This window comes from Malania oleifera, chromosome 6 (genome assembly GCF_029873635.1).
Source record: "Malania oleifera isolate guangnan ecotype guangnan chromosome 6, ASM2987363v1, whole genome shotgun sequence".
NCBI classification, from domain to species: Eukaryota; Viridiplantae; Streptophyta; class Magnoliopsida; order Santalales; family Ximeniaceae; genus Malania; species Malania oleifera.
Window position 1 is genome coordinate 112,129,952 of NC_080422.1, and position 24,728 is coordinate 112,154,679.

Here is a 24,728-nt window from a genome sequence, read left to right on the forward strand (position 1 = left end):
ACTCGGATGATAGTTCAGATCAGTTTCAGGAGCACGGTACCGTAGCTATACAATTCTGTTCAGTTCAGACTTGTGCTAACTACCCCTACCAGTAGAGGGGTAGGGAGATGGATAGTCGATGTGACTTTCAGTGTAGAGTTACAAACATCCACCTGGCAGTCTGGACCAGGGTGTGGCGGGCCTATCGTACTTACAGACATTTTTGACTCGGCAGTGGTCGGCTAGCCATTGTCGGGTCCCACCTTCGGGCTACATAACCCGTCATGGGGGGTAATACATGACATCAGTTAGCTATTCATCCTGGATAAATTTCAGAATTACTAGTTATATCAGATGATTTTATGAACAGTGAGATGCAGTATGATTTAGTATAATTATGAAATGGTATATTTATTAAGTTATGATATTTTCAGTGTTTTCAGGCATGTAATATGTACTGTATATTTATTATAGCGCGCAAATATTCATGTTGCTACGCAACTATATTTAGTTTATTTCCCTTACTGAGAGGTGTCTCACCCCAGCTTAAACCATTTCAGGGAACCCAGACAGATAGGTGGACCGAGCCCCGCGCTGTTGACGCGGTTGCACTACCCCGCTGGGAGGGTGAGTCTTTTGAACTAGGGTTAGTAGGTTTTTGATGTATGATCTTAGTTATATCTTTTGGTGTTTCTGAGGATTGTATATATACAGTAGTATGGTGGAATGTAAGTAACTCTGATATATTGTATTCTATGGTTGGGTGATAAAAATTTATATTTACTGCTGCTTAGGTTTCCGCTGTGTATAACAGGTGTGTCCCCGTTACCCACGAGTTCAGGTTGACTTTATTATATTATAAGTTAATGGTATCAGGGTATTTAATATGGTTGATTACGTAACAAATTAGGTAGGTCGTTACACCTGCTTTATAATTAAATTTACCAATTATATATTTTAAAAATTTTGCAGGCTATTGGTGAAATTATAATTATTGAATAAATCGTGTGATATGAGATTTAATTATATTTTACTGCATAACTGAATCTGAGTGTTTTTGTGGTATTATCGTGAAAATGTAATTTGGACTATTTGATGGAAGTACTAGAAATGTAGTGAAAATGGTGAAAATTTGAAATGACGGCTGAATGTCAAGATTGATATGACGGCTAAGTGTCGAGTTTTGGTATGACGATTGTATGCCGGGTTTTTATATGACAGGTTTTATACTGAATTACGAAATGAGTTTATATAACAGTTTTTATTACTTAAATTGCATTATATGGTTTAAGAACCCTGAGGACCAGATGTGATGAGAGCACGGTACCGTTACTAGTGATTGAGATGGTGCAACCACACTATTCAGGATAAAAGTGTTGGTATTGAAAAGTCGATTTGGCCACGGAAGGGTTGTGTACCCCCTGAAGTTTAGATCAGGCTAGGTAGGCAAATCAGACTTGCAAACATGAGGTATGACTTAGCCCAGTGGGCTAGCCAGGGCTAGGTCCAATCTTCGGACCGCACAACCCGATCATGGAAGTTTATACATGATGATATAATATGTCCAAAAGGATGTTTCTTCTATGCATATATGTAAATTTATGTAAATGATATTATTTACTGAACTGATTATATTGTGAAGAAAATGTGTATTTCCAACTATATAGGTGTGAGTTATATTATACAAAAGTCATATTTGCCAGATAAAGTAAATTAAGAGAGGTGTTTGATTTCAATAAAACTCATGTTAGCCACACACTGACAATAATTTATTTCGTCTTACCGAAAAATGTCTCACCCCAATAAATATATCAAATTTTCAGGACCTACAGGAAATCGAGTTTAGGAGCTTCAGGGCGGGACCTAGATGAGCTAGTTGAGAGTGAGTAGTATTGAGACAATATTTTGTTTATATCTAGTTGTTTTAGTTATTCGGGGTTGTACTATATTTTTGGGGAGATGTTGGTATTAAGTTTGAGAAGTAGTACTCTGGTAAGCATGGTTGTAAAAGTATATTTTGTTTCCGCTGTTTGTTTGTTTAAATTAATTATGGAATGGTATTACTTTGGACCTCACTGGGTCCGAGGATATGGTGTGTTTGGTATCAGAAATAGCATTGATGATGTCATTATTATGATTATTTGTGGTTTAATTTCAGGGGCGTTACAGGGGGTTCTCTAAAGTGATCATGAAGCTTCCGAAATTTTGGGAGTCATTGTAGAAATTCTCGGTTCCATCAAACTTGACAACGTGAAATTTCGCAGATGAAGATGTAGAGGTCATTACAACAATGCTCTGATACCAATTGTTGTGTAAAAATCCTCAAATATGCTCAACGGAATATATATATTTGTGTAAAAGATCAAACACACAATGTAGCAATCTAAATGAATACAGAACAATTCCATAACCACAGCTAGGGGTGAGCATAATTTAGGGAAACCCGAATTAATCGAATTAACGGACCGAAATTGTTCGGTTCAGTTCGGTTAAGAACACAAGATCGGTTGGTTCGGTTATGGTTTTACAAAGTTCGATTAATCGGTTCAGTTAAGAGGAATGTTAATTCGGTTAACCGAAATAACCGATTTAATAATTAATTAAAATTTAAATATAAATTAGTATATGCTAATTTGTTAATATGTTAATTTGTTAACATGTTAATTAGTATATATTAATTTGTTAATATGTTAATTAGTATTTGGTAAAAAAATCTACAATTATATTATGTTTTTATTAATTAATTTTATTAAATTCAGTTAACCGAATTACCCGAAAAGGTAATTCGATCGGATTCGGTTCGGTGAGGCCCCTCTATTCGGTCGGTTCGATTAACAGTTCTCATTAACCAAAAATTTCGGTTAATTTGGTTAATTAATCAAATTTGACCGAACCGACCGTTTGCTCACTTCCTAACCACAAGAAGTAAATAAAACAATAATAATAACAATGACACTAGAAATTACGTGGTTTTACAATGCCTACATCACGGAAGCAGACGACAAGAATTTACTATCTTTTTACCCAAATTACAAGAACAACATAAAACCCTCTAAATATACAACGTATTTTTGGGGCTAATTATTCAACATTTAAAATCTGCACACTCAGGAAATATGTAAATTACACTGCACCTAAGAGACATTTAAAATATGCACTCAGGGAATATGTAAATTACACTGCACCTAAGAAGTATACAACTTGATCCAGGTCATTGCCAAGACCGTCAACCGACCCCACACATACCATCAACATTATTTTCAGTTTTATCAAATGTGGAACCATCAAGCAGCAGCCATTTCCGGAGACACCTACAAGGCATCGCCCATTTCATAATTCTTACTGGGCCAAGGCTTTAAATGCAAAGCCCAGCATATGAAGGTATAAGATATGGTGAAAGGAGGATCCACTGGAATATATATCGTGGGGAAACTTGTTTTCTTCCCTTTTCCAACCGATGTGGGACGGCTACCATCAAGTGGTTCCTGCACTGCAATGATCTCAAACAGTGACACGGTTTCCTTTAAACATTCTGGTAATGGCTGAGGTTTCATTTATTTGCAAACGAACCGTTGTTAGCACCAAGCCAGTGCAACCCGAAAAGTCCTACTACCTATCAGTTCTTGACCGCACGACGGAAACCAGTCATCTCCGATTTGTCTGCAACTTTCAATCTCTACAACACAGGGAGCGTGGGGAACTCACAAAGACGCTAAGGGAATCTATCTCTGTAATGCTTTCATGTTATCCAGTGGTGACTGGAAGACTGCGAGCGTGCCGGCGGTTTGAAAGTCTAGGACTCGCGAGCAAAAGCTAGGGCTTCCTTCTTCTTCTGTTCCTTCTGATCTTCATCTTTCTTCTCATCTCTTCGGTCCTCTCCTCCCCTCCCTTCTACGCATTTCCTTTCTTCACCATCTCGGGGGAATCCTGTCCCTAGAAAAATGTCGCACGGCGACACAATACCCTTGAATTCCTCGCAGTCAGACATTGACGAGATCGAGAACCTCATCAATGCCAGCGTCCAATCAGGCCCTGCCACGGTGCTCCCCGCCGGCCCCCCTAGCCCTCAACGCGCCTCCATCCCCGTCGCCTCATCCCCTTTCATCTCCTCCAACATACCCCCGCCGGCCTATCAGAAGCCTCCCACTGTTCCTGTCCCTGCTCCTCCCCCTTTGCCTGTGCCGGAGATCCGTTCTAGCTCCGGCCCCAGCATCACCGCCACCGGATTTGGGCCGCCCCCGAACACGTTGACGGAGCCTGTGTGGGACACCGTCAAGAGGGATCTGTCAAGAATTGTGAGCAATTTGAAGCTTGTGGTGTTCCCCAATCCGTATCGTGAGGACCCTGACAAGGCTTTGAGGGATTGGGATCTTTGGGGGCCTTTCTTCTTCATTGTCTTCCTCGGCCTGACCTTGTCGTGGTCCGCATCCGTGAAGAAGGTAGCGTGTCAAATTTTGTTTGATTTGGTCATACATATGAATTCTTTGTTCTCTCGGGTGGTTGGGTTTCTTGGTTTGAATTGTGATATGCTAATTGACGATTTTTTATTTTCTAGTAACTAGTTGTGGAAATGCTTGTTTGTCAGTAGTCTATTGTGATCTTGTTATTTTTGAACATTCGTTGGTAATTGATGAAACACATGAATAAACTTGTGCTTCTAAGATTAAGGGTATGTCTCAAATGAAATTACTGTTTGGGTACTGCTATCATGCAAAGGATAAAATTATGATACTGTGCTTTGAGTTCCGAAGGCTGCTTCCGCATTTTGATTTTTGGCTAAGCGTCTCCTTAAGTTAGAAGTTTCATATAGCGCTGCAGATATATATTTGACCAAGAAACTGCTTTGATAATGGTGGCCTGAGTTTACAACAAAGGTTGTGTTGAAAACTTTTATTGTTCATTTTAGCTAAAATAAGATGTAAAATTAATTCTTTCTTGTGTAAAATATTCTATTTCCAATCCCATTCCCAACTTGGCTTATTATGGTGGGCATGTCAACCAGGCAGCAATAAGGACAACAATAATGCATTTAAATCTCATTAGATAGGGTTAGCTATATGAATATTTTTTTTCACCATTTTGTTTGATCTAGGACAACATCCTGTCCAATTCTCTCCTATGTTCTTACGGACCAAAACACTTAAAATCCACTAATTAACCTAAATTAATTAAAATTCTAAAATAAACAGAATTTTTCCAAACTAAAATAAAAATCTTAATTTCTAAAGCTATAGCAATATAAGCATCTTAAGTTCCCCATTGGTGGTCCTCCATCATTTAGTCTTTGCCTTGGTATTCAATTTTATGTTTAGGTTACTTGGTTTCTGTTGAACAACTTATTAAAATAGTTTCAACACATTTCTTCTGTATTGTCTTCTTTTATAATCGCACTGTTGTTGTCTCTTTTATACAGTTGAATGTCAACTGAGTACAAATGAAACTATTTATAGGCTGTTAGATACCAGATATATACTCTCCATGAAATCTACAAAAAAAGAGAAGGAAAAAAAGCAGAACTGTTATCACAAAAACCTCTCATCCAAAAATTTAAGCCAACGAACCATTTCTCTTTCCATTCTTCTGAAAATTTCCGCTCCTTTAAAAGTCATTGCATTTCTCTCTCTATGGGCGAACCAGCACTTTGCTTGAGGAATGGATTCAAAACGTTTTCATCTATTTTTTCCCCTCCCCTTAAAGCCCTTACTTTTCTCTTGAAAATCTTATTCTGGAAATATTGTTATTCATAAAATATCTTCGGAGTTTTTTTTTTTTTTGGGGGGGGGGGGGGTTGTATTTTTAATATCTTTGCAAAATTAGAGTTAACGAAGTTAAGTTTGCACTAAAAAAGATGAAAAATGAGAAAGCTATGGGACCAAATAACATCCCAATTGAAGTTTGGAAATACTTAGGTGATAACGGAATTATATGGTTAACTAATTTATTTAATGCAATTTTAAAAATTAAGAAAATGTCAGATGAATGGAGGAAAAACACTTTAATACCTATATACAAAAATAAAGAAGATATTCAAAATTGTAATAACTATCGTGGAATTAAACTTATGAGTCATACGATGAAACTATGGGAAACGGTAGTTGATCAAAGATTAAGGTTAGAAACGAAGGTCTCAGAAAATCAATTTGGTTTTATGTTTGGGAGATCTACCACAGAAGTTATTTATCTTTTAAGAAGATTAATGGAAAAGTTTAAGGAAAAGAAGAGGTACTTGCATATGATATTTATTGACCTTGAGAAAGCATATGATAGGATACCTAGGGAAGTTCTATGGTGGGTTTTGGAAGAAAAGAGTGTATGTAGTAGGTATGTCGATGTCATTAAGGATATATACGAAATAACTAGTGCAAGGACTATAAATGGAGAAACTAGAGAATTTCCAATCACCATAGGTGTACATCAAGGATCTGCTATAAGTCCTTATCTTTTTGCTTTAGTGATGGACTAATTGACTAAGAGTATTCAAAAGGAAGTTCCATGGTGTATATTGTTTGCAGATGTTATTGTATTAATTGACAAAATTAGGGACGGAGTAGAGGTTGAGTTAGAATTATGGAGAGAAGTTTTGGTATTTAGAGGTTTTAGGATAAGTAAAAATAAGACAGAATATATGAAATGTAATTTTAGTAATGATAGGAGGAATATTGGAGACAAAGTTAAACTTGATGATGAAGAAATAAATAGCACTTGTAGATTTCGATACCTTGGATCTATTATGCAAGTTGAAGGAGAAATTGAAGATGATGTAATGCGTAGAGTTAAAGTAGGTTGGGTAAAATGGAGAAGTGTTTCAAGTGTGCTTTGTGATCGTAGAATACCCTTAAAATTGAAAGGGAAGTGTTATAGGATAGCTATAAGACCAGCTATGCTATATGGATCGGAATGTTGGGCGACGAAGAAACATAATATTCAAAAAGTAAAAGTTGCCGAAATGAGAATGCTTAAATGGATGAGTGATATAACATTGAAAGATAAATTAAGGAATGAACATATTCGTGGTAAGTTAGGTGTAATTCTTGTAGAAGATAAGATCAGGGAGGGATGACTCAGATGGTATGGACACTTGCAACGTAGGCTACATAGTGCACATGTGAGGAAGAGTGACTTAGTTACCATGGGGGGTAGGGGTAGACCTAAAATAACTTGGGAGGAGATAGTGAGTAAGGATTTAATATCCTTGAATCTATCAAAAGAAATGATCCATGATCGCATAAATTGGTGGAAAAGGATTCATATAGCCGACCCCACCTAGTGGGACTAAGGCTTGGTTTTGTTGTTGTTGTGTAGTTATTAGAGATTTTATATTCTAAAGGTTTCTATCTATTTTTTCCCCTCCTTTAAAAGCCCTCACTTTTCTCTCTTGAAAATCTTTTTCTGGAAATATTGTTATTCATAAAATATCTTCAGAGTTTTTTATTTTTTTGTTTTGGGGGGGGGGGGGGGGGTTGTGATTATGATATCTGTAGTTATTAGAGATTTTATATTAAATTTTTCTATATTGTTACCACAGACTAAGGTGGATTTTGATGGTTGTTTATATTTATCTGGGAAGAGTGACCAGAGTGATTGCATACATTTATGTTTTTATCCCATACTTTCTGGTGCTAAATGGGATCCTCGTTTTTTACTAAGCAGCAGGTTTATATTAGGTTTCCAAATGGGTGACTTTGGAAGAACGATGAATAAATTATATACTTGGAGGATGGAGGATATGACTATGTGACAGAAGAGGAAATTGATGATATTGGGGTGGTAGTAGTTTGATTCTTCCAATGCACATGAGCCAAGGAGGGATATTGTGGAATAAATTCTGGATGGTAGATGGTAGTATGTCCTTGAAGTAAATTTGATAACATCATCCAAGAAGGGTGACTAGAATGAATGTATACTTTAAAGTTTTTGGTGTCACCAGCACTTTATAGCGTTAAATAGGATCTTCTTAATTGATTGAGCAGCAGTTTTTTTTTTTAATTAATAAATAAATTATTTTACCAAATGAATGAGTGTGGTAGAATGGTAAATAAGTTATCTGATTGGAGGGTGGATATGAGTATGTGACACAAGGAAAATTGTGATATTGGGATGTCAACATTTTGATTCTTCCGATGCTCTTGAGCTAAAGAGGGATATTGTGGAATAGTCTGGACAGGCTTCAGGATGACAGAAGCAAGAAGGGTGTTGGAGGTGAATGAATGTTTTTCTGTTTTTTTGTGATCATCACTTTGTGGTCTTAAATAGCTTTCTCAGTTTTGACCAAGCAGCATGTGTTTGTTGTTAGTTTCCCAAATGGATGACTTTAAAAGAATGGTAAACAAGTCTACCTTGAGGGTGGAGGATATGAGAAAGTGGGGAACTGATGCTATTGGGATGGTAGCAGTTTGAGGATGTCGTGGGATAAAATCTGGATGGGCTGTGTGGAGGGAGAGAAATAGAAGATCCTTTGAAGGATCAGCTACTCCACTAAATATAATCAAAGACAGATGGAGTGGCAGTTTGGAATTATTTCTAATTGGCATAGTGGGTTGTACATGATAATTCTGTTGACTTTTTTTAAACCCTTTATATTGGGTGACTTCTCTTTTGGCACTGTGAACATAACCCCTGGTGCCGTTTAATGAATTATCTCTCTGCTGATAGGGGAAAAAAAAAATCCGTATGGGCTGTCGAGTTGCTTTGTGCCTTCTGATTTGGGCACTTAATAGTTAGTGGGATAGGTGTTCCAAGTAAAAAAGAATTTTTCAGAGATGTGTTGGATCTAATTGTGGGTAAGGCCTGTTGAATTTATGGTTATTTATGTCATGAAGGTGTCAGGCCATGTTTGAATGGATTCTATATTTATATAGTGGGTGGTCCACTCTGCTAATTTTAAGAGTGTCAATTTTTTTTTGTACTCAGCATTTTTAAGCAGGCAACAGTAGTGGAATTGTTCCCATCTGTGCAGCTTGCTAAGGATTTGTACTAACTTATTGGAATGATTTGACCAGTGAGACTGAGGATGGCGCTATAACATGTTGCTGTTGTTACGCTATAATGTTTGTGTCTTGTCAACATGGTTTTTTTTTTTTACCATACATATTATGTATATATGTGGATATTTGTGCTTTTATAGCTACTGAAGTTGTGTTATTACTGAAGTGGAAAGTGCTTTGTTGTGGTTTTTGCAAACCTAACATGGCAAAGGCATGGGATTGTTTTGAGTTTTTTGACTGGAATTATGGTTAACCATATGGCCTTCACTCTTAGTTTTTGGTGGAAACTGTTAGATTACTACTTTACCTAAAAACTAAAGCTGTTAGGTTGTGGGCCAACAATGTTTATCAAGCTTTAACACTCCCCCACACTAGCGGCCTGATAGCCTGATAGAACGTGGAGAGGTAAAGCACAAATAGATAATCCCATTAAAGGGAATACAATAATTTTTTTTTATACACCACACACTAAATGCGGACAACAATACTACAATATAGGACCTCTTGGCAACCAACTCTATCACCATATTAGATTACCACTTCAAAGCTTAAGCTATTAGGTTATGGGCCAGGCCAACAACGTATATTATTAAGCTTTAGCAGAATCCATTGGTTTTTTTGGCGTGCTTATCTAATTATTTTTTATATTGGTGTGTAGATGTACTAACCACCTCCCAACTAATAAAGTGATCTCTCTCATTTTCCCAAAACCCTCAACAAAAGAAAATCACGCATCATCCTCTCAAGGATCCTAGCAACAGTCTCAGGCGCTCTAAAAATAGGAAGGAATTAAGTAGGGACATTAGAAAAGGCAGCAGTAATGGGGGTGGCACAACCTGCTAAAGATAAGTACATCTTTTTCCACCCTTTCAACTGTTTCACCCACATTAATGCCCACTGCCTCAATCTTGGACAAGTTAATCTTGATCCTAAAATCTTTTCAAAACTTTCAGCAAAATAATTGTCTCCCAAAATTTCACAATATTGTCCTCAAGAAATAACGTAGTATCATCCTGTCACCAGGGTAAACAAAAACAAAGACAACAGATCTCCTTGCCTAAGTGCCCAGGAAGCACTGAACCACTCTCTAAGTCTAGGTTGAACATTGACAGTGACAAGAACACAGGTTGAACTCAGAGAACCTGTAATACACTTTATCCACACAGCCCTGAAGTCTTTCTTGCTCATCACATTATCAAAAAAACCCAATTCACACCAACCCATTTCTATGGAATTCTTCAAAAAACGTAAATATAGCCTCATGTAAAATCTCCCAAATCCTGAAAAAAAAAAAAAAGCCATTTTGTAACGGGCTTTCTCCCTACACATCTCAAACACTGTTTCCCAACTTCTTCCATTTCAAAAGGCCTCTCAAGCCATTGAGCTGAGCTCACGTCAATGGGACTCCAGTCAAGGCCCTCCAACATCAACCCACTCAGGCAGTCCTCAGTATCTGCTTTTAGAAGTTTGTAATCTCCACTCCATACTCCAATCTGAGTATGACTTGTACCTGTTCTCAAAATCTTACTCCAATTCCTGAATGAAATTCTTCCTCCTCCTTCCACTAGCCACTCTATGAAAGAATCCCAAATCATAGTCTCCTTCTCTAACCCACTTCACCCTTTTTTTCTAGCACCAACTCATGTCCTCAATAACAAAATCTCCAAATCATTGCAAAGACTAGTCCTTCTAGTCAAGTGTTTAAAATCTGTGTAAGTGTAAGTTATGGAAGTCATAGTCCAAAAAGGCTTGAAAATCAATTGAGACATCTGTGAATAAAATCCCTGAAAAAGTGTGGAGTATGTTAGATGGACACCAAGAAGTAAGGCAAAATATGTTGATGAGCTAAGAAAGTGCATTTACGATGTGCCAGTGAGTCGATGAGCTAGAACTCTTCTTATGGTTGTTAGTTGAAGACTTCTCCAAAACTGACCATAACTCTACAAGTGCTTCTGGAATTCAGGATTATTAGGTAGAAAAATCTGCTGCCCTAGTTTGAGCATTTGTTGGCTGCACACATACTGCATATCATTTGCTGTTGTCTGTAAATCTGTAAATTGACTGGCTTTTACCATGCATATGATGACTTCATCTGGAATGATCTGAAAGAATTTGTTTGGCTGTTCAGCTAATTTAACTACTTTTACACATGCATATCCTCATGGGTTCCTTCTAAAGCAGAAGGGAGTTGATTTAAGACTGTTCTGAAAATATGGATTGTCGTTTTCTTTGTACCTTTCTAATTACTAGATCTGTCCAACATGTGCCAGCATTTTTTTTTTTCTTTTAAAAGAGTAACTAGCAATATTAAACCATGGAGCATGGTCTTAAATTTCCACGAAACTGTCGAAATTTCCGTTGAAATTTCCGATTTCTGTCACCCTCGAAACTGAAATGACAATCGATTTCCATCTTGCATAATTTCCGTCGAAATCTCAACGAATTATCTGAAATTTATCGAAACCTCGAAATTTTAGTGAAATTTGTCGAAATTTATCGAAACCTCGAGAATGAAGTGAAAATTTTCTTTTAATTTATTTTATTGAAACAAAAGGTTATCACAAGTGCTTTTAAAATTATATGAAAAAATAAACCTATAGTAATATTTTATTTAATCATTCATGTATAAATTATCAATATTTGTATAATAAATAATATTTAAATGATTTATGAATTTCATTTGCATTAACCGAATATGTTTAATGTACATTATCTTACAAACATGTTTGATACACATACTATTGTACAACTTTTTCACCTCATACAAAACATAGATGTATTTAATTTGTAATATATTAGTCTTAAAACTTATATTTTTATGTTTGTTAACCATTTCTAAAGTTTCACAAAGAATTCCATGCTTTACTACTAGTTTCTGTTATTTTTTCAAATCAAAATCGAAATCGACATTGAAATCGAAATTTCTGTCAAAATTTCCGTACTTTTGGAGCTTCGAAATTTGAGTCGAAATTGAAATTTAAGACCTTGCCATGGAGAAGACATTTTAAAAAAGGAATGGTCGTAAATCTTTAGTTTGAAACTTAGTCCATAGAAAATGTTTTAAGGCTCAAAATACCTTGATTATCATCACCTATAATTACAATATCATCCACAAACAATACGAAGGATACTACTTGAAGAAGTATGACGATAAAAACACAAAGTGAACCACTACACACCATCATTGATCAAACTCAAGTACTACAGCACCGAATTGACCAAATCATGCTTTGGGAGATTGTTTTAATCAATGTAGTGCCTTCTTGAGCCAACACACTAAGTCTGACTCCCCTTGAGCAACAAACTCAAGTGGTTGCTCCATATAGACCTCCTCCTCAAGATCACCATGCAAGAAGACGTTCTTCACATCAAATTGATGCAAAGGCTAGTGACAAGTGGTAGCCAAGGAGATGAACAAACGTACTGGCATAAGTTTGGCAATCGGAGAAAAAGCGCATACATTTGCGTGTACTCCTTAGTAGCAAGACGTGCCTTCATACAAGCCACAAAACCATTAGGGTGGACTTTCATTGTGTATACCCAGCAACAACCAACCACTAGTTTGTCAAGAAGAATAGATACCACCAAGTCCGAAGTATCATTGTCTTGTAAAACATTCATCTCTTCAACCATGGCATTCCTCCACCTAGAGTGGGCTAAGGCAGGCTTCTAAAATAGATTTAGGAAGCACATGAAACAATAGAGTAGTAACAAAACAATAATAGGAGGGTGATAAGAAGCCATAGCAAACATAGTTGGAAATGGGATGTTGTGTACATGTGCGTTTACCTTTTAGGACAGCAATGGGAGGATCAACATCATGGAAAATATGATCATCAAATGAGGTGACCAAAGGTGTGGTAGTAGAAGCTAAAGGGGACTCTCTTCCTTGGAGCTGTCATTGTGAATACGCCTGCAAATTGACGATCAAGACGATGAGGACTTAAACTACATGGAGACACTGGTGATTGATTGGGTAATGATAGCAAACTAGAATCTAGAAGATTAGGCAGAAGAAAAGATTCATTGAGATTAGAAGCTCTTAATAGTATAGTAAGGTGTAGGCTCAAAGCAGGTATATCTATGGAAACAAAGAAGTGATGCAAAGTAGGACTATAACAATGTTATCCCATTTGAGTATATAAGTAGCCTAGAAAGACTCATTTTATAGCACGAGAATCCAACTTATCCACCTTGGAAGTTAGTTGATGAAGAAAGGACACAACCCAATTATAATGAGGAGGAAGATAGAATACGGGTGAATTAGGAAAGAGAATGGACTAGGTAATTTTACCAATAAGAACAGAGGACGGCATCCTATCAATAAGATATCAAGCAATAAGTACAACATTACTCCAAAACACTTTAGGTACATGCATTTGATAAAGTAAGGTGCGAGTGATTTCAAAGGTATGACTATTTTTCTTATTTGCAACCCCATTTTGTTGAGGAATGTGGGCATAGGATGATTGATGAACAATACCAAACTAAGTCATATAAGTAGTGAATTCAGCACTAAAACATTCTTTAAATTATCGCTCTGAGATATTTGAATTAGCAAACCAAATTGAGTCTTTATTTCAAAACAAAAAGGCACAAAATGTATGAAATAACTCGGAACATTCTTTTATTAAATATAGCCAAGTCATTCTTGAATAATCATCTACAAAGGTTATGAAATACTAGAAACCCAACGTGGATACAACTTTACTAGGACCTCAAACATCAAAATGGACTAACATAAAAGTTCTTGTACCTCGTTTGTTGACTCGGGAAGCAAAAGGGACACAATGATGCTTTTCCAACTGACAAGACTCACAATCAAGACTAGAGTCAAACCTCAAATCAAGAAATAGATGTTTCAACTTTCCCAATGAAGGATGACCAATGTGACAATGAATTTGGAGAGGTGTGGCAGTAGCAGTGCAGGCAATAGAACGAGATAGCGGCTTGAAGTGATAAAGTTCAGTAGCTTCATGCCTTCGGCCGATCGTCTTCCTCATCTTCAAATCCTGAATAACGACAAAATTAGAAGGAGGTAGTGGCTCAAAATGATTAAGTTCCCCAGCTTCATGCCCTCCGCCAATCATCTTCCTCGTCTTCGAATCCTAAATAACCACAAAATTAGTAAAGAATGTTACTAAACTACTTATGGATTTGGTAATCATTTTAATGGACATAAGATTGAAAGGAAACTTGGGAATACACAAAACTAAAGTAATAGAAATAGAAGAAGTGAGATTTTACAGTCCCAATTCCCTTAACGATAGTTGTGGATCCGTCAGCAAGAGTAACATTAGGTAAATTTTCAAGACATTGGAGAGCAGAGAAGAAATTAGGTATACCTATGATATGATATGTGGTGGTGGAATTTATAAGCCAAGGACTAGGACAAGAGTACTGGATGACATGCATGTTGTGGGAATACCTGTTTGGGCAAAAGATGCAATGGGAAGAGAAGCTTTTTGTGACACTTAATACTAATGGAACTCAGAATCTGACACAGATACAATATGCTCCCCACCCCCCCACCCCCCACCTGCCTCCATAAGTATGGAGTCAGTGGTGGCTGCATTGGCAACACATGAAGGTTTACCATGGAGATCCAAACACTGCTTAATAGCATGATTACCTCTGCCATAATGAGCACACTTGCTGCGAGGAGTGCCTCTACCTCGTCCATCTCTACCACCACAACCACTTGAACCACCTCAATAACTTCAGCAGTCGTTTGGTAGAGAACTAGAAACACCATGTGTGGAAAAAGATGTCTCTCAAAACTAGAAGCAAGAGCAATAGAGTGTATGCTGAAGAAAGCACAGAGGACACGAGAATAAATATCGACAAATGATGGGAAATTTGCACTACTATGTATCTGGACCGGGCTGCCTCAAACTCAGGTTTCAAACCTGCAGGAACCCAAATAACTGTCATCTGCTCCCTCTGCTTTTGCATCACGCGAACATCAACAGTTATAGGTTGCACGATCTTAAGCTCCTTAGGAATATGTTTCATCTCTCCAAAATAATATGTAATGCTCCTATCTCCTTGTTGTAGCTGAAAGTACTCCTGGGTTAAATCATATATACATGTAATGTTACCAGAGTATAGAAGCTTGGCATAATCTCAAATCTCCTTGCATGTATCTACAAGGATGCACATCTGTTCAATCTGGGGCTCCATCGAATTCCACAAGAGGGAAACTATCAAGACATCTTCTTGGATCCATACTTTTTTCTCTTCTCATTAGAAGGACCAAATTGGACCAAGTGGTTTAATTTTCCTAATCCTACTAAATAAACCCAAACAGTCTTAGACCACCCAACATAATTCTTTCTATCTAACTTTTCAATTGTTATCTGTGGCAATGATGAAGGAAACATGTTTTTGGGATTTATAGACTCCACCCCGCGCTCACAAACAAGCTACCGCTGTTACAGTCGACATATACTTATTGTTTCAATGGGTAAAGGTAAGAGAGAACAGAGGCAGCCCCAAAACATTAACAGAGTTGGAACTCAAAAACTAGTACAATGGTAAGGCGTTCAGAAAATTAAAAAAAATATCCAGCTTCAAGTTGTGGTAACATATGAGCATTCTACTGCTCTCAATCAAATTGAAACCATCAAAATCAGTCCCCAGAGCTGGGTTAATAAACTGAAAATTTCAAAATCAGTAATATTAATCAGTAATAAATACTGAATACTCAACACTAATCGCCAAAAGGTTCGGCTTGCCATCTTCCATGGAGAATGTTTTATAATAATGCAAATTTTGCTAAAGTAAAGATCAGGTTGTCATCTTTCATGGAGACTGCTTTATAATAATGCAAATCTTGCTAAAGTAAAGTGCCCTAGATTGGGCAGAGCCTAAAATCTAGCCTGTTCACATTGCTCCCAGCGCAGGCACCTGTTTTCTTCCCAAACTAAAACACTTATCCACCCCCATCCTAATACTTGACTGAAAAAGCAACGCTAGAGAAAATGCAGAAAGATAATCCAAAACAAATGATGCATTGAAGATGATGCAAAAGACTGAAAAGAAATGGCCTTAGATAGATACACAAAACCAATTTACAGCTGGTATTGTAACTCATAAGCTGGGAGATGGAACCAAAATGCAAAGAAGAGTGTAAACTCAATTCAATCATGTTGGACAGTCCATAAAAGAATGGTATGTATCAGAAACCCTGACAGGTCATAAAAGGTAAAGATGATTATGGAAACCTGATTAAAACAAAAAGTCTACTTTCCAAATGGCTAGATACGTAAAATCTTCTAATCTATGAGCTGATAAAAATACCACCAGAAAATATCACATAAATAGGAATAAAAATTACCAAAATAACTTTAACCGACTCCCAATGTCTTTATCGTGCTTGTGCATGACCCTTATGATATTGTCCCTGTTCTTGAACTAAATTTATTTATGCCTCTGAATTTTGATATAATTGGTATTTTCTTTTTCTTCTGTAGTTAATGTGTTAATATATGTGATATTCATCCAATCCTATATGACAGGCATAAATCATTGTTTGATGTGAATATTCTTTTTCCCCACTTTTCCGTTTTTGGCTTCTTTCAGGTGGCCTGACTAATGCATCATACCTTGTTCATTGTTTACAGTAAATTTTATTTATTGGTCAAAAATTTGTTAAGTGCTTCACTGACAGTTTTTGTGCTTTAAACATCTTCCAGTCTGAGGTTTTTGCTGTTGCATTTGCGCTTCTGGCAGCTGGAGCTGTAATTCTTACGTTGAACGTACTACTGCTGGTATCCCCCCCCCCCCTAACTCCCTCTCTCTCTCCCTCACAAACATGCACTCATTAACACACTCACTTGAATGCTGTGATATTTGAACAGCTATAGATGTTTCTGGAAATTTGAATTTTTTAAACACTGGTTTTTGATGTGTGTAGAGGCTACACCGTCCATATTGGATGAATACACAAACAATGACGATAACTGTTCAGATGATCATGCAGACACTGATGTTAATATTTCAGATGTCTAACTAGTTTCCTACACATCGAACAGTGGTTTGCTGACGGGGATTTTCATGGTCATTGTTTCAGGGTGGCCACATAATATTTTTTCAGAGCCTGAGTCTTCTAGGTTACTGCTTGTTCCCTCTGGCTGTTGGAGCACTTATCTGCATGTTGAAGGATAATGTTATAATTAAGGTGCTTGTGGTTTGTGTGACATTGGCTTGGAGCTCTTGGGCTGCATATCCGTTCATGAGTTCAGCTGTCAACCCAAGGAGAAAAGCCCTTGCGCTCTACCCTGTCTTACTCATGTATGTATCTGTTGGTTTTCTGATCATTGCTATTGATTAGAAGTCAATTATGGCCATTATAGGAATTCCATCAGCAAAAGAAACTGGGATTGCTGGCCGCCTAATTGTGATTATTATTTGCTTTCCTTGTTGGAATTTATATGTTTTTTTTTTTCCCAATGCTGCAAGCTTACTCAATATGTTTTGAGACATAATGTGCAAATGATTTATACAAGTTGTATGAAATATTTTACTGGAAGCTGCATCTTGTGCTACGCTGTGCTGTGCCTTCAGATTGAGTTAACCTCAGGTTTCAAACTTGCTAAGACGAGAAGAACTGTCACCTGTTCCCGCTTGTTTGTTCAATTTTCTTTCATATTTTAGTTTTTGTGGTTCTTGGGCCATTCTGAATTTTATCCGCTACATTGCTATTCATCAAGCTTTGAGTAGTTATTCAGGCAACCTCTTGTGACAGCAATGTTGGTGTTAACCTGCTCATAAATTAATGCATCTTTTGCTCTTCAGAATCACTGAGATGGTCTTTTATTCATTTCCATTATTGAAGCTGATCCAGTATGCTGAAAAACATTCTGTTTTCTCATTCACTGTTTCCGTCACTGTTGCCCTGTGCCTTTTGTTTTGATTAGATATCTGTCCTATTATGTTTAATGATTTGATGTGCAACTTTGTGGGCTGGAATTGGTTGGTTGTGCATGCGATAGGGTGGATAAGAGGGAGAGAGAAGAAAGGACTGGCTACCCTCTTGAGGGATGTGCAATAAACACACTGTTTATTCCAAATTTAATTTCTGAAAGCAACTCATTTCATTGGGTTTCACCTAGAAACTATGAAACAAGTCCAACACAGGTCAAAGTTAATCTTAAATAATAATATCAAGTAAATGAAATAATAAATGACTTCTCATCACCTAAATTACCAAAGACATTTTCCTGTTAGCGAAAATTGACGCTTCTAGGGTGCAGACCATGCAGTTCTCTAGTTAGGCTTTGAAATCATATTTATCAAACTAAAATTGCCTGGTTGACTCACACTCAAGTTCAAACTTGCTAAGACATGAAGAACTGTCACCTGTTCCCCCTTGTTTGTTCAATTTTCATGTTTTAGTTTTAGTTTTAGTTTTTTTTTTATCTTAGGCCATTCTGCATTTTATTTACTGTGTTTCTGCCCATTGAGTTTTGAGCAGTTATTCAGGCAACCACCTTGCAATGGCAATGATGGTGTTAACCTGCTCGTAAATTAATTTATATTTTGCCCTTCAGACTTGCTGAGATGGTTTTTATTCATTCCCATCCTTGAAGCTGGTCCAGTATGCTGAAGAACATTCTGTTTTCTGGTTCATTGTTCCATTACTGTTGCACTGTCTTTTTTGTTGATTAGATATCTGTCCTAATTATTATTATTATTATTTGATCCTTCTAATGATCTGATGTGCAATTTTGTGGACTGATTTTGGTTGATTGTGGTTGTGTAGGGTGTGAGAAGAGAGAGAGAAAAAAGGATTGGTTACCCTCACGAGGGATGTGCAAGAAATGCCTGTTTTATTCCAAAATTTCATCTTTACTGTAAAAAACTTGTTACATTGTGTTTGACCTAGAAACAATGGAAAGAGTCCGACACAGGTCAAGATAAATCTTAAAAATAAATAATATCAAGTAGATGAAGTAAGAGATAATTCCTACTTAAATTATACTGTTGGCCAAAATTATTGCTTCTTGCAGTCCTGTAGTTAGGCTTCCAAATCATATTTATCAGGCAAGAATTGACTCAATCTGCCAACCTCAGGTTTCAAACTATTAATTATTTTGGATCCTGGTTTGGTTGATGCTTTGCCAAAGAATCTATAGTTCACTGGGAAGATGTTTAAGCGTCAAGAATATTTTGTGAGATTTGTCAATGCACCACTGTCCTTGGGCGCACCGAAGATGCTGCAATATTTACCAAATGGGTTCTAGTTTATTTTAGTTTTTGAAAATGTTGACAAAGGCTGGGAGTTTTCATTTTTAATTCTTGTTTCTCATTTCTGTTTTTTTTTTTTTTTTTTCTTTCATAATTTTTGCCCTATATTTTGTGAAGAATTGGCTTAGATTTCCAATGCAAAGCATATTTTTATTAGGTGAACAACGATTAGCCCCTTTATGCTAGATCATTGTCAAAAAACAGTTTGATTAATATTTATAAAATTAATAGATATTAAAATTTTTATTTAAAAATATTCATTTTCATCTTTAAATTAAATAATATTAAATAATTATAATAAAAATAAAATTTATTGTAATTATTTTACTTTCAAAATTTATTTTATGGTAAAAATTTTATTTGACATGAGAATTGAAAAATAGTAAAATTATTTTGTAATTGGTTAAATTATTATTTTTTTGAAATTTGTGCGTATTTTTTAAAATTATATTCAAATTCATGTCATCATTTAATTTTGATTTTAATTTAAAAGTGTGTAAGGGGAATATTAATCCAAAAAATCTATTTTTGGATATTAAAATTTTTCCAACAACTTGTCAAAATAACTAAAAATCATAAAATTTGATTTTCAGTTTTTTAATGAACAATTGAAAATCGGTAACAGAAACAAAAAAACTGATAATATAAGTAAATGTGTATTTATAATATGTTTCTTCACTATGGAGAAACAAAAATAAAAAATAGAGTACAACAACAATACCAAATAGACCCCAAGATATTCAAATAAGTTAGTTTTTTTTTTTTTTTCTTAAGTTATAACAATTATTGTTTCCTGTGTCATGCGAAATGAAATTAAGTTTGCAGCATTGGGAAAAAAAAACATATAAATTCCAACATGGAAAGCAAATAATAATCACAATTAGAATGCCAACAATGCCTGTTGAAGATTGAAAGAAGCTGATCTGCCTGCGAGCTGCAGTCCCTAACGGCTCAGACTCATATTCCTTCCCTTTTCTTGTTTTTTTTTATTTTATTATTCTTCTTTTCCGTTACAGATTTTGTTAGGAATACTAGATTTTTTTTTTCTGCAGTTAGCAACTAACTGTTTCCTTGATTCTCTCTCTTCCTTACATATATACAGCTTTTGTACAGTTCTTTCAACACATAAGAAATACATGAAAATCCCTCTCCATCTCTCTCTCTCCTTTCTCTATATACCCCTACTTTCTCTCTATTCGATCTGTCTTGCTGTGCAGTTCACACTCACAGCAAGCAGAGGCAAATTCTTATATGGTATCAGAGCCAATTATGGATGAATCCTTCAATACCAGCCAAACCACTCCTCCAAACCCACCGCCAAACACCATTCCTGCACAACCAAACACCAATTCGTCAGGAGCTGTTTCTCACGACCCAACGCAGCCCACCAGTCCTTATTATATTGGCAGCAGCTATGGTTCAGGTGCAATGCTTGTCACGCACATCTTTGACTCCAGCAACTATTATTCTTGGGCCAGATCTATGAAAAGGGCTTTGCGGATTAAGAACAAGCTCGAGTTCATTGATGGTACCATCTATGAACCTTTTGACCCCAATGATCCTCTAATGGAACATTGGCTGAGGTGCAATGACATTGTGATCACATGGATGCGGAACACAATGGCAGTTGACATCAAGTCTAACACTACATATGCAGAGACTACATATCAGTTTTGGCTGGAGCTGGAACAACGTTTTGCTCAGAAAAATGCTCCAAGGATTTTCGAGGTGAAGTAAGGCATCACAGACCTAAAGCAAAACCAAGACTCAATAAGTGTTTATTTCTCTAAACTTAAAACTCTGTTTGATGAATTACTCAATTATGAGTCAATCCCTAATTGTACCTGTGGAGGATTAAAGGTTGTTGTTCAGAATCAGCAAAGGGACTGTGTGATGAAATTCTTAATGGGGCTCAATGATACTTATAAGGCTATTAAGGCACAGATTCTGCTAATCAAGCCTTTTCCCAGCCTGAATGAAGTTTACTCTATTATTCAGCAAGAGGAAAAGAGATGAGAAATCTCTATAAACAGCCTAGGGAGTGATTTTATGGCTATGGTGAGCAAAGGGAATTTTAACAAACAATCTACTGGGCAACAAAGAAGGGAAAGGTATTATTGCACCTTCTGTAAAATTCCAAGACACTCTCTGGAGAGATGCTTCAAAGCAAATCCAAACAAGCCCACATGTACTCACTGCCAAATGTCGAGCCACACAGTAGACAAATGTTTCAAACTGCATGGATACCCAGTAGGATATAAGGGAGAAGGAAGGAACAAACCTGTCATGAACTTGGCAAATGCAAATGCAGCAGTTGGTCTAGAGCGGGAGGTTCTGAAAGGCAAATCTCAAATGTCGCTGACTCAAGAGCAGTATAATCAGCTTCTAGCTCTCCTGAAACCTGTCTCCAGCAACCAAGTCTTCACTCCCTCGGCCAATCATGTCCATGCCATGGTTACACCTTCATCCTCATATGCAAATACTCACAAAATCTCTAGTATATCACTGTGTCTCTTTGCTTTTACTCCCAAATCCGGCAATATCTCAGAAACTCCTTGGATTCTTGACATTAAAGCAACAGACCACATGATCTGCTCCAAGTCTTTATTCCATTCTATCCAAAGAACTATTTCCTCATTTGTAGCCTTGCCGAATGGTGAGATTGTGCCTGTTACTCATATAGGAACAGTCAAAGTCACCAAAAATCTTACACTGCATGATGTCCTTTGCATCTCCAGTTTCTCTTTTAATCTGATTTCAGCAAAGAAAATGACTCAAGAACTAAATTGTTGTCTTGTTTTCTTATTTGATTGCTGTTATATTCATGACCTTTTGACTTGGACAACGATTGGGATGGGTGAAGTAAGGCGAGGACTCTATCATATGCTGCAAAAGGAAGTCTCTCCTTCAGCTTTATCTGATGCTTTATCCAAATACAAACTCAAAACCAGCTTTTCAGCCTCTGTCAACGACAACAATGAATTTTTTTATCTCTGGCACTATAGATTAGGCCACTCTTCTTACTCTCAATTTGACACAGATAGCAAAGTCAGCATACCAAAACCCTCTGATGATCACCCATGTCTTATTTGTCCTTTAGCTAAACAACACAATCTGCCATTTCCTGCTAGCCAACATCAATCTAAGAAATGTTTTGAACTGATACATTGTGAGATATGGGGACCATGTAATGAGATTAGTCATGATGGCTGCAGATATTTTCTGACTATTGTGGATGATTTCAGTAGGTGTACTTGGACTTATACACTGAAATTGAAATCAGAAGCCAGCATCAATTTACAAAACTTTTGTGCAGTGGTAGAAATTCAATTTGAAACAAAAGTGAAAACCATTCGGAGTGATAATGGAGGTGAGTTTGACATGAAAGAATTTTATCTAAAACATGGGATTTTGCACCAAAGAACATGCGTGAAGACACCTCAACAAAATGCTACTGTTGAAAGGAAACATCAGCATATTTTGAATGTTGCAAGAGCATTAAAATTTCAAAGTAGCATTTCATTAAAGTATTGGAACCACTGCATTCTTACGGCTGTATATCTCATTAATAGAACTCCATCTCCATTATTAAATCATAAAAGCCCCTTTGAGATTTTCTTCAAAAAGAAACCCAGCTATGCTCATTTAAAGGTTTTTGGGTGTCTGGCTTTTGCTACCATCTTGGCCAATGGAAGAGTTAAATTTGATCCAAGGTCTAGAAAGTTTGTATTTATTGGCTATCCTTTTGGTGTCAAAAGATATAGACTTCTGGACCTAGATACTAAAAAGATTTTCATATCTCAAAATGTTGTGTTTTATGAAAGTGTTTTTCCATTCAAAACAGACAAAAATAGCCTTCCTAACAGAAATCTCAGCAACACTGATTCACTGCCAAATCCAAACGAACTAAGTTTTGCTCAGAACCCCGTTATTTCCATTCTCACTCCTGTTTTTAGCCACTCTGAAGACATTGTCAACCCCAATATCATTTCAGAAGCAGAGCCAATGCCTGCTGTATCACTTGATTCTCAAAACAACGAACTGATCAGTTATCAAAATGACTCCAAACCAGAAACAGAAACTCGTGACAACCTCCATACACACTTACCCCGAAGATCAACTAGAATAAGGAGAGCTCCTACTCATTTGCAAGATTTCATATGTCAGTAGTCAAGCTTTCTTCTCCCATCTCAGGCCTTGGACAAGCAGAAAAATCAAATCTTACCAGGTAAGCCCTCTCCCCTAAGTGCTAGCATATCTTATGATAAGTTATCTACACCACATACGACCTCTGTGACCTCCATAACCTCACACACTGAACCTAAAACTAACCTAGAAGCCAGCACATCATCTAACTGGGTCGAGGCCATGAAAACTGAAATTGCAGCTCTTGAACTCAATGACACTTGGGTTATTATAGATTTACCTCCTAACAAAGAACTAATAGGCTATAAATGGGTTTACAAAATCAAATTTCTTGCTGATGGTAGCATAGAAAGATACAAGGTCAGGCTTGTTGCTAAGGGGTACACACAGCAAGAGGGGCTGGATTATCATGAAAATTTTTCTCTCATGGCAAAAATGGTTACTGTGAGAACCTTGTTAGCCATTACAACAATAAAATGGTGGTTTTTGCAGCAGTTTGATGTCAACAATGCCTTCTTGCATGGGGATTTAGAGGAGGAGGTGCACATGGAGTTGCCCCCGGGGTATCCTAATGAAAGTGGGAGAAAAGTATGCAAGTTAAACAAAAACTTGTATGGTCTCAAACAAGCTTCACATCAATGGTACTCAAAGCTCTCAAATTTCATCATTCACCAAGGATATGTTCAGTCCAAGGCAGATTACAGCTTGTTCACAAAGATAACTAAAGGTTCTTTCATGGCTATTTTGGTAAATGTGGATGATATAATTGTCGCTGAAAATGATATGGATGCAATTGATCAATTGAAGAGATCTCTTGATGACCAATTCAAAATTAAAGACCTTGGTAAGTTGAAGTATTTTTTGGGTATTGAAGTAGCCAGGACAGCAAAGGGAATTTTTTTATGCCAACGCAAATATGCTTTGGATATTTTGGGAGACTTGGGTACCATTGGCTCTACTCCATCAAAGATTCCTTTAGATCAAAATGTGAGAATGTCCAAAGAAGAAGGAGAATTACTTCCTAAGCTTGTTCTTCACAGAAGGTTGATCGGCAGATTATTGTACCTAACCATAACCAGGCCTGATCTAGCTTACTCAGTCCAAATGCTAAGTCAATTCATGAACAATCCAAGAGTGCCACACCTGCAGGCAGCTCACAAGGTGCTGCGGTTCATCAAAAGGTCACCAGGACAAGGTTTGTTCTATCCAGCAGACTCAAAAATTCAACTCAAAGGTTTTAGTGATTCAGATTGGGGGGCTTGTGCAAACACTAGGAGGTCCGTGACAGGCTATTGTGTGTTCCTTAGGAAATCCTTGGTATCTTGGAAGTCAAAGAAACAAAGTGTGGTCTCTAGGTCTTCTACAGAG

At 36.8% G+C, this 24,728-nt stretch overlaps 2 protein-coding genes and 2 non-coding genes across 4 annotated transcripts; all 4 read left to right on the top strand.

The window, feature by feature from the left end:
• Positions 1-2,835: 2,835 nt before the first annotated feature.
• On the top strand, positions 2,836-17,496 carry LOC131157278 (protein YIP4b-like). Its single transcript, XM_058111299.1, has 3 exons — positions 2,836-4,418; positions 16,661-16,735; positions 17,038-17,496. Exons 1-3 carry the CDS (start codon positions 3,921-3,923, stop codon positions 17,296-17,298), a joined length of 834 nt encoding a protein of 277 aa, XP_057967282.1. The 5' UTR covers positions 2,836-3,920; the 3' UTR covers positions 17,299-17,496.
• On the top strand, positions 17,308-21,230 carry LOC131158772 (uncharacterized). Its single transcript, XM_058113625.1, has 5 exons — positions 17,308-17,364; positions 17,532-17,593; positions 17,763-17,864; positions 20,432-20,942; positions 21,075-21,230. The coding sequence occupies exons 1-5, from the start codon at positions 17,308-17,310 to the stop codon at positions 21,228-21,230; spliced, it is 888 nt and encodes a 295-aa protein (XP_057969608.1).
• Positions 17,694-17,827, top strand: LOC131159089 (small nucleolar RNA snoR77). The gene has a single exon (XR_009137700.1). It is a non-coding gene; the product is annotated as a small nucleolar RNA snoR77 (small nucleolar RNA).
• LOC131159087 (small nucleolar RNA snoR77) lies at positions 18,448-18,581 on the top strand. Its single transcript, XR_009137699.1, has one exon. It is a non-coding gene; the product is annotated as a small nucleolar RNA snoR77 (small nucleolar RNA).
• Positions 21,231-24,728: the final 3,498 nt, after the last annotated feature.

Excerpts from the sequence above, each read along its gene's own strand:
- LOC131157278 (XM_058111299.1), top strand. The coding sequence starts at position 3,921 with ATGTCGCACGGCGACACAATACCCTTGAATTCCTCGCAGTCAGACATT. Across the intron at positions 4,419-16,660 it reads GGTCCGCATCCGTGAAGAAG|TCTGAGGTTTTTGCTGTTGC; the intron begins GTAGCGTGTCAA and ends AACATCTTCCAG. Across the intron at positions 16,736-17,037 it reads CGTTGAACGTACTACTGCTG|GGTGGCCACATAATATTTTT; the intron begins GTATCCCCCCCC and ends TCATTGTTTCAG.
- LOC131158772 (XM_058113625.1), top strand. The coding sequence starts at position 17,308 with ATGGCCATTATAGGAATTCCATCAGCAAAAGAAACTGGGATTGCTGGC. Across the intron at positions 17,594-17,762 it reads ACTGTCACCTGTTCCCGCTT|AATCACTGAGATGGTCTTTT; the intron begins GTTTGTTCAATT and ends TTTGCTCTTCAG. Across the intron at positions 17,865-20,431 it reads GTTTCCGTCACTGTTGCCCT|TTCACACTCACAGCAAGCAG; the intron begins GTGCCTTTTGTT and ends CTTGCTGTGCAG.